The sequence below is a fragment of the Vanellus vanellus genome (genome assembly GCF_965231255.1).
Source record: "Vanellus vanellus genome assembly, chromosome: 12".
NCBI lineage: Eukaryota > Metazoa > Chordata > Aves > Charadriiformes > Charadriidae > Vanellus > Vanellus vanellus.
The window spans coordinates 19,657,143-19,671,187 of NC_138917.1; the positions used below are offsets into that span (position 1 = coordinate 19,657,143).

The window sequence follows — 14,045 nt, forward strand, 5'->3', positions numbered from 1 at the left end:
GCCATTTACATATCTGGGGCATTTTCTAGGTTTGGGAAGAGAGGGGGTTGTTTTGTTGGGATTTTTTACTCTCTGCTTCAAGTTCCGAAATTTTCCAGTATTGGTATCCAGTAAGTGCTCTACTTACAATTCAGAACTAAGATTCCTTAACATTTTTATCAGGGAGGAAAAACTTACAGGAAACTTATCAGTCACATGCTGTCAGATACAATTAACAGGTACGAGGTGGGACTACAGTGTGTATTTAAAAGCATTATAAACCTTTCATACACTATTCCAGTGTATAACATTACTTATAAAAATCTTTGGAAAGGTGTGTACAGTATTTCAGACTCATATTCTTACCAATGTAGCATTTAATTTTCTAATTAAGTATGTATTTATTATACTTTCCTTCTTTGGGGGGTTGATTTTTCATATTAAAGCAGTTTCTACCAATCTTTAAGAGGCAGGTTTGGACTAAACCTCATTTGTGTGGCTAGGGCAGAGGAGCCCGAGTGGTTTCTAAGGCGGGTGAGACCTCTAGTGTCCAGTTCTTTCATTGCATGGCTGTTTTTTTTTCCTCCTGTTTTTCCCCCCCATTCCAAACAATAACAAGAAATTGTCCGTGTTGCTAATAAAGTGGTGACTATTGAATTGATTGGATAACTCATCTTTTTCAGTTTCTGCCCGTTCATGTTCCTACTGAAGAAGAAAAGAATGATCCTATTCTTTTTGCCAACAGAGTCCGGCAAACCATGGCAACGTATGTAATCGGGCATGAATAAAATCTTTGAGAACTTTTCTTTTCTATCCAGCAATTCCATATATGTCCTAGCCACGAAGTACAATTTAGTCAAGTCCCAGGTACTATATATAGGAATTGCTCTAGATTTTGACTAAGAGGTGTCAGATTCCTATACGAAAACACCCAGACTGTATTTCCATGGAGCATAAAGAAGGTTGTCTTACATTGGAACATAGTATGTTCAATTCATGGAAAGCTGGAATAAATTGCTCCCTTATTTGCTTGGCAAGAATAAGTGGGTGGTTTGTTCTCCAAGGTTACTGGGCTGTATTTATGAGACTGTAAATCTAGACTAAAACATCATAATGCTGCCATAATGTGTTTCACAGTATGGTTTCACAACATGGTATGTATTGCTTTATCCTACTTGCAGCAGTGCATGAATTAATTATCACTTGTTCTGTCTATCAGCATTAAAGCCAAACTGAGACAAAAAAGGGAAACAGTCAACTAAAGGTAATTTTAATATAGGAAATTGGTTTTTCTTTTTCCTTAATTTTGTTTCAGTGCTTTGAATGTGCCAGTCACTGATCACACTTTTGAAGATTGCAGACTGATGATTTCAGCAGGACAGCTGACTTTACCCATGGAAGCTGGACTGGTGGAGTTCACCAAAATTAGCAAGAAACTCAAGTAAGGAAGTTTAACTGTTGGTAACATAATTACTGCAGTGCTGAAGGTGTTGATGGCCACCTACGAAAGGATAAAGTACCTGACAACTGACTTGGCCACGTGTAATATAGTGTATTTGTGTATACAACTTACATACATAAACTATATGGAAATCAGAGGTGAGGAAAACCCCAGTAAGAACTAATCTCAAGTAATTTTTGTGCACAGTGTTACAGGAGGAAAAAATGCATTTTTCTAATCTTTTATGGATTTATCTTACCTAAAGGTGAGGAAGATAAAGCAGTACCTATTTTAGGCACTTGATGGTAATCTTGGTGCCCAATTTAAATTGCTTTTGTTGAGATGCACAGGCAGTGTACAGAAGGAAGTAAAAAGCTTTCTTTCCAGCCTGATTCTTCAGGCAGTGGCTTGCTGTTTGTTCTTAGTTGTACTGTGCAGCCACACTTCCCTAGTGGCATTGACTTTTTCTGTCTGGATACAGTGGAATTTGAGGACAGAACCACTTAATCATACAGTAACTCCATCAAATAACCTGGCATGGCTGTGGTCAAATCTGAAGTATGTGCTCAGTAAATCTTGACTTACTACATGTTTGCTATATATCCATTTATAGAACTCTGGGACAATCTTCAATAGTTACACAGCAGTCCTAATTATTCTTACTGAGGTGCAGTGGTGTATTTCTGCAGACAGATCAGATACTTCTCAGGCTGTGGCAATACTAGCGTTTGGGTACAGTTAGCTAATAGAGCCGAGATCTGTTCCCTTCTGTTACAGAAATATTCACCCTAGAGCACAATGTGAATTTATGGTGATGAAAAGCTCTCTGCTAGACTAGCCTAGTAACCGGACTGATGATTCTAGGTTTGGGAAGTTACTCTAAGGAATTCTGATGTACCCAAGCATAGAACTGCCTGCTTTTAATATTAATAACCAGGGGGGAGCAGTCCTTAATTGCTGATTTCATACAAAATATCAGGTTGGAAGTACAGCATTTCTAATTCTGTACACACATCCTCTGTTTGGCTATTTTTCGTCTTTGTACACTGTAATAACTCCTACTGAAATTCCATCTGTCCAAGATCTGCTGTATAGAAATATCTCCTCTCCCTTGTGCTTGCATAGCCTAAAATGGAATCATGTCAGAGAGCAGTTGGATACCTTTGCTGCTATTGCAAGTGCTTCCAAAGGGGGAAGAATTGGAATTGAGGAGTTCGCGGAGTACTTGAAGCTGCCTATTTCAGATGTCCTCAAAGAGCTGTTTCTACTCTTTGACAGGGTGAGTAGTTGCATTAACTGACTTGTTGACAAAGATTTGTTAAAAACCACATCCCAAAAGGATATTTAATTCATTATGTCCAGCTTAGTAAATGCTTCCTGGTTAGCAATTCCTGTAGGCAAGATAGGTGACTCTTAGTTTCCTTCTTAAGTTTCAATGGAAAAAGGTTGGTCAGTTTGTAGCTTGTGAGATGACAGCCATCCCTTGGACCAAGTTGCTGCCCCACCGTCAGATGATAATTTTCATGCTGAAGATGGCTGAATATTTCCTTCTGCCTATACTAGATTTTGAGCTTATGTACACTCTGACAGCTTAATTAACTGATGTAGTTGTAAGTAGATAATTTAAGGCAGTTTGGAGCTGATTAGAGCGTATGTTCCTGCTGTGTCTGTGAAGGGTGCTATTAGACACTATAAGGACACCTCTTGCCTATCTCCAGCTATAAAGGAGGCTATGCGTTAATCTGATCATTAGGCTTTCCTCCATACTCAGTGGTGATCTCTCCCATTTTTTGCTTCTCTCTGAAGATGAAAAAAATTGCTCTGTGGATGCGCCCCTCTGACTATACCAGAAGTGTCAGTGACTAGAGCGTAGCATAGACTCACCTTACTTCTGGGCATCCAATATGCGTTACATTGAAGCAGTGTGTTGTACTAGAAATGCTAGTGAGATGGAGTTTGTTTATCTTAGGGGCTGTCCCAACTCAGCATCACTCTTCCCGATTAAGTTAGCTTTAGCAGCACACCTGTCTTTGGGATGTCACTGCATTGTATACACTGATTAAAACTGTTTCAGGATTTTTCCAGATGAAAAGGTTTTACAAGCTCCAGTATAGAGGAGTCAAATGTATTTCTTTAATTGCTGAATGCATTGAAGCTCTAGCAGAGCTAGGTACCCATCCTTTCTTCATTCTTGCCTCTCCACCTTGGATCACTGGCTCCTATGAACATGTAATCTGAGTCCTGAAGCACAGTACACACAATAGAAATATAGAAAGAGAAATGGTGTGGCAACCAAAATAATTAAGGGCAGTCAAGATTCCTTTCACTTTCCCTATCTGGCGCAACAGTGTTAGTGAGTAGAATTAGCAACATAATGCTCAATTCACTAAAAATTTGAAGGCATAAAAGATTACAAGAACAGACGAGACTGCTAAATTTTCGTTGCATTCATCTTTAAGGAGATCAGCTTAACTGAGGAATGGTCACACTAATATGGCAGGGTTCTTTTCAAATTGCTTCAATTATGAGCACAGGTATTTTATTTTGAGACTTCGGCTCTGTGGCTTTCAGCCTCATCATTTTTTTTTTTTTTCTAAAAAGATTCCTCAAATCATATAAAGCTAACTATGCAGAGAAGAAAGAAAGAATGAGAGGCGTATCAGCAATTGACAGAAACTACCAAGATCTGAGATAACTGGCAGGTGGGGACATGCACAGACATGGTGAAGTCTAAGCACGCAGATAAGCTGTGTTTTGCCCACGCCCTGCTCAGAGACAGTGAGGCTTCGGAGAGTTACAGAAGCACTGGGTCTCTGAGAAACTACCTTCAAAAAACCATCGTGATGTTCCTCGTTAAAGCTTTGCTGAGTGGAGGAAGCGGTAGTGGTCGTGGAGGGAGCCTTGCACGTGGTCTTGGAGGTCTCCTAACAGGAGGTGGACATGGAGGGAATCTTGGAGGACTTGTTGGAGGTCTTGTCCATCTTATAAGTGAAGCAGCAGCTCAGTATAATCCAGAGCCACCTCCACCTCCTCACAATCATTTTACAAATGTGGAAGCTTATGAGAGCGAGGAGATCAGACAGTTTCGTCGCCTTTTTGCCCAGCTGGCTGGAGAGGATATGGAAGTGAGTGCCACAGAGCTAAGGGACATCCTGAACAAAGTGGTTTCCAGACATCAAGACTTGAAGACAGATGGCTTCAGCTTAGACACATGCCGTAGCATGGTAGCTGTCATGGACAGCGATACAAATGGCAAACTGGGCTTTGAAGAGTTTAAGTATCTGTGGAACAACATCAAGAAATGGCAATGCGTATACAAGCAGTATGATACTGATCAGTCAGGCACTGTTGGGAGAGCTCAGCTGCCAGACGCCTTGAAGGCTGCAGGGTTCCATCTGAACGAACAACTCTGCCAGGTAATTGTGCGCCGATATGCCGACGACGATGGTAGCATGGATTTCAACAACTTCATTAGCTGCTTGGTACGATTGGACAGCATGTTCCGGGCCTTCAAGTCCCTGGACCAAGATGGAGATGGACAGATCAAAATGACCATTGAGGACTGGCTGCAGCTGACTGTGTATTCTTGAAGGCACAGCAGAGAAGAATAAGCTTCATCTGGAAGATATACATGGAAGACTACAGCCCTGTACTATAGAACTAGTCTTTTCCTTCTTCTAAGGCAGACATAGCTAGTGGTAGATAGCTCAGCTTAAAGTGTTATGATTCCTCTTGTGCACACATTAGTCTGCTTTCCTGAAGGGTTTGTGTAAGTTGTCAGTTGGATAGTCTGTCCCTAAACTCTGAAGTAAGGGAATATGTTGAAGGATCAAGGCTTAGTTATTTCTTCATGTAAAGTGGCTTGTATATGAGTGTATTATATGAAAAGCTAGTAAGTTTGGTGTTGGTTTGTGACATTACTGTTCTGATTTGTCAGCATTCACTAAGGTGGAATAAAGCTCTGCTTGCCTGAAGGCAATCACTAGTGAAGAGAGTTGTGCAGTTATTTCTAACAAGGGGGAAACATGAGAGTTGCACTAACTATAATGATCCTATTTAATTTCCTCCCTAATTCTGCTTTTTCATGTGTGTCTGCTGAAGCAAAACCTGAGTGGTATTGTCAGTTCTACCTGCTGGCCAGGACAAAATGGAAGACATATAAGGCTACTTTTACAACCTTTTTCTCCTTCCTACAATTCTACTAACGAGTCTTGTCTCTCTTTCCTTGAAGCCTTATTATAGTTATAATGAAAACAACTTAAAATACTACATTTATATTTAGAGAAGCTTGCTGTTGTAATGCAGTCACATAGCAGCCAGCCAGCCAAAATCCACCTCTGGCTATCCGAGTTAAATTTTATCAGGGTGCAGCATCCCACTCAAGATAGTTACGCAGTTCTGTCTAAGATGCCAATTTTTGAGTAAAAGTAACAGGAATAACATGAACTGTCAAAGGTAAATGTCTTTGAATTAAGGATTACATAGTTGATGAAAACAGCCCTTAGACTGCAGTGAAACAAGGCAGATTTCTCAGCAGGGCTCTGCTGCTTTAAAAGAAAATTGTTTAGGGTGTGTGCTAGCTGACTGGAATGTGAAACGATGAGTGGAGTAGCACAGCCTGCCACTACACACTACATGCAGTCTCCAGATGTAAGAGCCCACATGGCCCTGCCCCTCCCCGGGGAGACATCAGTGACTAATTGAGAAATACCATGCAATACCTGCAGAGCATCTGAATACTAATGGGGTACTGTGGTTTGGTTTTGTTTCTAAACTTCCATAGCTTTGATTTCCAAATCTTGCAGTTACACTTGGCAAATAGTATTTTCCAAATTGATGAAATCTCCTCCCTGGTATACTTGCAGAAGCCTTTTACTTGTAACTTAGGAAAAAGTAACTTAAAACTTTTGCCAAGACTTTCTTCCACCTGCGCTTTGTTTAATACCAAACTGGTCAGCAGAAACAGTAAAAATGTTCATATTGGCTCAAATTGTGATGAAAGAGGTCAATTCCTTCCTAATGGCATTTACCCCCTCCCCATTATTCAATGGAAAAGCTCAAAGTTATCCACAGTGGCATATGGGCTCTGAGTAATAGAAAACTGAGCACAAGGGAAAGTGTGATATCTCTAGGTAAGCACCATCCTACCAGGTTTGTTTCAGAATTTCCCTTTCTGACTAGTTAGAATGTGCATGTAGCAATAGATGGTGGAGATTTTGGAGTTACAGCAATAGTCTCTTAAATGACTGAGCCTGGATATGAACACGAGAGGTGCATCTGCAGTTCCTCTCCAAATAGTCCAGTTGTAGCTTCTCTGTGGTAGCGCTGTGACTCAGGGATTACTTAGTTAATCAGAACAGGAACAACTCACACGCACATACACACACTTGATTTTTCCTGTTGCTTTACATAGTGAGAAAGAAGTTTTGGGGCAGTAGTACTTTAAACTTTATCGACTGCATCTGTCTTGCACAGAGATTGCCAACTGATCATCTAGCCCTAATCTCTTTGTGCAACTCTAAATGGAGACTGTTCATGACAATGCAAACTTTCGCGTTTCCCGAAGTGTAGGATTTACTGTATTATATAAAAAAACAACAACAAAACCCTAGTTACCATAGCATGCTATAGTGAAAGTGGTACCAGAAAACTAGTTACCTGAAAGAAAACAAGGGTTGTTGAGATTATGCTATGTCCTGGTTACTTTGTGTAACACAAATACAAATATATAAATATTGATGTTCTGCTTTGCTATTTAGAGAATTGGAGCTCAACTCAGATGTTGCTTCCTTAAAATATTCTTGGATGCATAGGCTGCAAACACAGCTAGATATGCATAGAAAGACTATTGCAAGTGCTTCTTTGCAGTGGTGCTACATGAGCGGTGAAGGTTTTCCTGCATTTTCAGTTTAACTCCCACCTCTTTTTCCAGGCAACAACCCTATCGTTTCTCCTTAACCAAAATGCCAGAGCATCTGGAAGTTAGCCAGCATCCTAGGGTTTAGTAGAGCTAGTCACAACATGATCCTGCAAGTATCATAAGTTTATTTCCTACTCAGATGGCTGAAGTTCTGTGTATCAGATTGCACTCTAGTTTTGCTTACTGGCTTTTAGCAGTTTAATAAAAGTAATACGACCCTTGTTAGCTCATGTCATTTTTCCATGTGCAGTCAAAGCTGTGTTAACTGATTTCAGAAGTTGTTTTTTAATGATGCTATTTTATTTAAAGTTTACTTCCCAATTCTTTTCCTGTGATACTTGTTCTTAACTTTAAAAATAAATTTTAAAAAATACTCTAATGGCATCAAACAATCTGTTGCTAACAATACAGTCTATAAAACAATCCAAAAATAGTATTTCATAGAACTTTGAACAATTATTATCTACACGTTTGCTTCAGTTGTTTTAAGAGTTTAGGTTTATAATGATACATTTTAAAGTTAGATCTATTATTGATGTAGCCAAAATATTTAATGTCAAACTCCGCAGCACAATGAAAGCAAAGATTTGTAAATAAAGTGGCATTTATAAGAGAACATTGTCCTTTTCTAATTATTAAAAACTGACGAAAGTTATATCCCATAGACACACATGCAAGTAACTTAAAGACGATTCATATTTTTGCTAAAAAGCTTCCTTAAAATTCACAGGCCTTTAACGTACAAGATATTCAGAGGTTTCATGTCTTCAAAAAAGATTGGTTAGACCATCAATATAAAGAAAATAACAGTTGTCTGTGCAAAACAGTCCTGAATTGGTTTTGAAGGCTAAATAAAATTTTATCTTAGTAGTTTTAAATCCTGTCGAATATATAGCTTGATAAAGAAAAGTTAGTACTGAATCCATTATTACACATACTTTGTTAATCAAGGACTATCTTATGACCTAAATTCAGCAACAGAAATCCCTGTTTCATAGAACCCAAGATTTTCAAAGCGCTCTGCAGAGCAGCCTTAGCATTTCTTCACTGGCAAGCTCCATATTCCACTATTCAGCAGCAGAAAACCAAAACAGAAAGGTTAAGGCTGGTATGCTTAAGTGAGCATTAGAAGTTGGTAGGAGAGCCAGAAATAGACTCTAGATCTGGCTGTTCACTACAGATTTACCCAGGAGACTACTCCTCTCTTGCTTAGCTGAAAATGTTTTGTGCTGTTCTCAGACTTAGAAAGTCTGTTTTTTTTCTTCTTGAAATGTATAACACATTATCCACAAAAGGAACTCAACTTTACACTCATTTGCTTTTAAAATGTTTTTGATGAATGCCCTTATTGTGAATGGTCCAAACTATGAGCTACTAGTCATCTCACCTATGCTTTCATTAACTACTCTATCCCATCACCTAACGCTTATATATGGCTTCTTCCCCAGACTGGATGTTTCCCAAACCCCTCAAAGAACTTTGAGGAACACTACTGACTTAAACATATATTTCAACAGGCGTCTGCGATGTTCCCTATCTGCAAATATAAAGCAGCTTACACAGAATTAATCACTAATCCCATCAAAGCAAGCTTCAAAAGTTTTGTTGATGTAGCTTTGTAGTTAACACACTGAAGTGTTCATTCAGATCAAAACTGGAATTACCGGAGAGGCCGTTACAATTATTTCATTGCATTTCTGGCTTAAAAGATAGGGCAGGGTATTTGATTCAAAATAGCGTGTAGGGCAATGCATTTGCTTCAAAGAAAAGGTTGAGATAGACCCTGTAGATTTACCACACCATCAGGCTGCACTTTCACTGGCAGTTAGTTCTTCTTAGGAAGAACTAACTCAAGGCAACAGCCTCACTTTTGGCTTGTTTATTCTAGGATGTTGCATCTCTGAACTTTAGCAAGTGCCAGTGCTACATGAACTGTTAAATTTACCTCAAACACAGGTGTTTAGGTTCGTGCTAGAGGCTTCTCAGAGCTAAATACTAAAGAAAAACTTCTAAGTTGTTTTAAGTCTTTTTTGTTTGGGTGTTTACAAGATAGAAAGTGATACCCAGTTTCTAGCTATTGAAAATACGTATATTGCTGCTTCAGCCCTAGTATTACATATGTTTAGCAAGCTGTCAGTATTTTTTCCAGGAAGAACCAATACCTTTAGTCTTGTAAACTGTCTTAGTGCATGTTGTACACTTGATTTATACAACAGCTTTTAAAATTATTTGCTATATTAACTACAACTACTGCCATACGCATTTTGGTTACAGAATGGAGATGGCACCATCGACTTCAGAGAATATGTAATTGGTTTGTCTATTCTTTGTAACCCAGCCAACACAGAAGAGACTATTCGGATGGCATTTAAGGTAAGTTCAATTTAGTGTAAATCTACAAACCTGACAAATCAAGACTGACTGCAAATCTGTTAGCTTTCAAATCATAAGTTCATAGCTTCAATCTGTTATGCAAATGCAAGTAATACTCTTAAACCAATTGACATTTAGAGTGTGAAGGGGAGGGGGAGAATTGCGAGCATCAGCTTCATAGGAAAAGGTTTCAAAAGCCATGTGAAGGCACTAATGAGTATGTAACTTGGCATGCTAACTCCAAAAATGATTCAGCAACACTTGCAATTTTTTTGCCTGGGGTTTTTTTTGCTGTGATTTTTCAATGTCACAAGTAGACAATAGATGGAGCAATATCCTCTTGTGGGTCAAGTGCTCAGTAGAGTCACTGTTGTTAACAAAGAGGAGGGGAAAAAATTCAAGCAGGGCTATTCAGGACTGGCACATCCAAAATTGGGCTGCATCTAAGATCATCTATTGGCTTGTACTATGGTGTCCTGATAGTACAAGCAGTCAAGGAGCAGTAGCTCCTTTCAAATCTCAGGTACGAGTAGGCAATATGTGACCAGGGATGTACTGGCTGTGAATCCCTGAATAGAAAAATGCTCATCACCTTTTTTTTTTCCTAGTAGATCTTTGACACAGATTCAGTTATTTTACTCACTAATCTGTTCTTACGAACCATATTGAACAATATATTGAGAGATGGATCATGTTCATCTTAAACTGGATACTTTTTAGCACTGATGCATACTGAAGAAGTACAGAATTTATATGGCAATCCATTATATCCACTGGCTGCTTTACAGATAAGTGCTGCAGCTGTTCAAAGTGATTTGTGCTTTTTCAGGGAAGTTTTATCACCACAGATTCCTATGAAGAAACAAGCCTAGCAGCTATTGTTGCTGTTTCATTGTTTTGTTTTCTAGACTATATGTTTTAGTATCTTAAAAGTTGCGCTGATTATAAAATTAGTAATTTGTTTTAATTCCCAGTTTCGGTGTGAAATGACTGGTTCAGCTGGTAAAAGCCTGTTTCAGTCTGAAATGAAACCATGGGTTTCCCCTTGATACTTGTTTTCTCTGCCACTGAATGTACTCTCCTTCGCGACGGGAAAGTTTGCCTCTAGCAAGTACTTAAGAACTAGAGCCATCCATCCCTTGGATTTCTCATGGGGTTGATTCATAGCAGATGCTTACTGTCACTGTGCTGGGAAGGATGGGAAGATCAGTGTACATCTACTGCCTGCATTCCAGTCATCAAAATTCCTTGATAATTACAGTAATTCCTTAGTGGGTGACAGATCACTTATACTAAAATTTAGGTGGTTTATGTCAGAGCATAAACTATGGCAAGTTTAATCTGATGGCAGATGTGCCATAACTTAATGAAAATGAAGACTGAAACCTAAGATGTTCCAGTATACAGTGGCTGAATCCAGTAGAACCTTAGCATAGCTCATGGTGAAAATTAACATAAACCTTTGTTTATATTTTGTTTTTTATCATTTTTCTGTGAGTTTTATTACTGAACTAATGCTGTGAGGTTTGTTTGTTGTTACAGATTAGCTACATACTTTTCCTGTTATAAAATATTCTAATCCCAACCATAGCGTGTACATTGCTTTGCTAAGTGTCTGCTTAGTCTTATTCCAGAGAAAACACTTAAAATCTTCTGCAGGAGACAGTAGCTCAGATACAGCCAGTCTCTTTAAATATCAGGCGTTGTTTGCAGCTCACCTCTTGAATACTAGAAACCTAATATGGGTGGCTGATGTGCACAGAAGGTTCTTGGGCAAACTGATGCTAAAGTATTTCTACACATAATGTCTTTTCCAGCTCTTTGACATGGATGAGGATGGCACTATAACAGAAGATGAGTTTGCTTGTATCATTCAGTCAGCTCTGGGGGTGCCTGAGCTTGACGTTTCTATGCTCTTTAAAGAAATAGATGCAGATGAAACGGGGAAACTGTCCTATGGTAAGTTATGTCCTTCTGTAACAAAGAGCACTCTGATAGGCATATTGACACGGAGTTTCCTGTCTTTTTTCTCCCTGAAATTATCTGATGGTTCTCATACCCTGTTTCTGGGGGAAACTCTTGAAGCACAGACCTAGATACTTTGTGTGACTTGTCCAAGATGCTTCAGAGGAAAGTAACTGGAGATCAGCTTCAGTCAAAGGAGCAGGCACAGAAATTTTCTTTGATTCTGTTGCTGCGCTATAGTATCTGTATTTTTCATATTTTTCAGATGAGTTCAAGGACTTTGCACTCAAGCATCCGGAATATGCCAAGTTGTTTACTACATACCTAGAGCTACAGAGATACCAGTCAGATATGTTGGAGGAGGATTACATTGAGTCACCTGAAGTCAAACACAGTCCAGTTAGAAAGAGTACGATCCCAGTCTCAGAAACAACACCAGTTGCAAGAAATAAAGTCTGTCCTGAAGACAATGAAGAGGATAACTCAAGTACCTCTGACAAAAAGGATGACTGAGTTGAAGAATTTAGCTCTTGAATTCAACAGGATTTTTCTCCCCAAACTATTCATAAGCACAATTATATAAAATAGAGATGGAAGTTACAATTAAAAAAAAAAGTTTCTTATTTTTACTTTCATAGCAGGAGGAGTTATTCCTGTTCAAGAGTAAGGGGAAAACCACTGTAACTATTCTGTCCTTGATGTCAGTATCACAATACTGGAGATGTTGTTCACTGTCTTTTAAGTTCATGCTTCCACAGAAGATAACAGATGTGCTAAGAGGGGTAAGAGGCTCCAGCAGTGCAGTTACCTCTCAGAAAGTAGACTGAGAAGTCCACTTGTGTAAAAAAAAGTGGAATTTTTGGTGCTGCTCAACTTCTCTATATCCCCAATATGTCTCAAGGGAAAAAAAATTATGCCAGAGCATTTTAATTTGCCTTTGCCAAGTTTCCGAGAGGCAAAAATGAATTACCAGAAGCTGAGAGTTGAAGCCGGTGTTTTCTTTTAGCTGTCCTTAGTTTTCCCTTAACTACTTGTGAACTACAAAGCCTAAGCTCCTGAACAAGACATGCTTATTCACTGATATTAACAGAAACGGCTTTAGACTTAAAGGCTAGTTAAAGATGGAAATGGATGCACTTCTAACAACAAAAAACTAATTGGAATTCCAAGATAGCAGCTCACAGACTACAGGAAAATGCAGACAATAAGACTATTTCAATTCAATGTTGTTTACAGTAACAACTGTTCAGGATCACATTAGGCGTAACATTTCAACCTTCAGCATATTTTTATTCTAGTAATTATCAACAGAGGAATGTGACCCTGCTCTGCAAAACTTAAAAGGCAAATATGCTGTCAAGTCATAGTTCTAGTAGTTGGTATCTACTTTAAAGTTGTCTCCTAGAAACCGTGTTTGCATTACTGTGCCAATACTCAATATGTTCTTAGAGTTCAATTCAAAACCAAGCTCTTTCTAGTCAATGATGTGAGTATGTTTTGCCTGGCCCCTCTAGCGCACTGGAAATTGGGCCTTTACCTTTTTCCATCCTTCACCTGAATGCACTTTAAACAGTATTTAAAATATATAGGTATTTATGCAGGTAACTTCTAAATAAAAACTCAGAAGGGGTGGAATGACAGAATATTTTCAAATTACAACTGAGATGAGCAAAGACTAGAACGTCTAGTACCGAAAAGAACCAATTTTCAGCAGGTTTTGTAAGTGAAATGGTAACCTCTGCCTCTAAGTTATTGCTTGTGTTGTCTGGCTGCAAGTTCATTGCCACGTTTAATCTTTCTGTGTTTATAATTGTGCCTATCCTGATGTTTCACGTGCTTAAAATAAATCTATATTTTTAAAAGACTTGAGTTGAACAGCTAAGTCTTTTTAGTCCAGTGGGAAGTATACTCTCTCTACCTTAAGGGGCTGGGGGGGGTTCCAGGAAATCATCCTTACGGTGTCTTACCTTGATAAACTCAATGCAGCCTGAGTTGGCAGTTTTAGTTCTGAGTGTGCTGGCACTTTTCTTTATGGAAAGGGTAGAAAAGTAGAACAGGACTGATGTTCTTCCAAAGAATTACTTCTGCTGGCTAGCTCAGCAAGAAGGGATACGATACAAAGATTTGCAGGTACGTGGAGAGATACCGCCATTTTCTGATGGAAAATAAAGTATTGCCATTTACAGGTACAATGCGTGACCTCAACCGTAGCTGAGAAGTAACAATCATGGCTTTGTGTAATATGAATATTAGAAGAGGATTTTCTTTCAGTTTAGAGAAGGAGGCGTTACCCTAACCTGGCTGTACAATTAGGCAGAATACATGTTAATTCCTTGCCAAGGATGCTTTTGCCTAGCATGTTAACCA

The 14,045-nt window shown here is 38.9% G+C and overlaps 2 protein-coding genes across 2 annotated transcripts in view; both read left to right on the forward strand.

The window, feature by feature from the left end:
* LPCAT2 (lysophosphatidylcholine acyltransferase 2) overlaps nt 1–13,537 on the forward strand; it is a 30,589-nt gene extending 17,052 nt beyond the window's left edge. The window contains exons 8-13 of the mRNA XM_082489582.1: nt 663–745; nt 1,295–1,420; nt 2,546–2,699; nt 9,615–9,713; nt 11,531–11,672; nt 11,944–13,537. Of these exons, the coding sequence (XP_082345708.1) occupies nt 663–745; nt 1,295–1,420; nt 2,546–2,699; nt 9,615–9,713; nt 11,531–11,672; nt 11,944–12,191 (852 nt within the window). The 3' untranslated portion in view covers nt 12,192–13,537. The remainder of the gene's footprint in view (nt 1–662; nt 746–1,294; nt 1,421–2,545; nt 2,700–9,614; nt 9,714–11,530; nt 11,673–11,943) is intronic.
* Nucleotides 4,035–5,362, forward strand: CAPNS2 (calpain small subunit 2). Its single transcript, XM_082489402.1, has one exon. It carries the CDS (start codon nt 4,141–4,143, stop codon nt 5,008–5,010), a length of 870 nt encoding a protein of 289 aa, XP_082345528.1. The 5' UTR covers nt 4,035–4,140; the 3' UTR covers nt 5,011–5,362.
* Nucleotides 13,538–14,045: the final 508 nt, after the last annotated feature.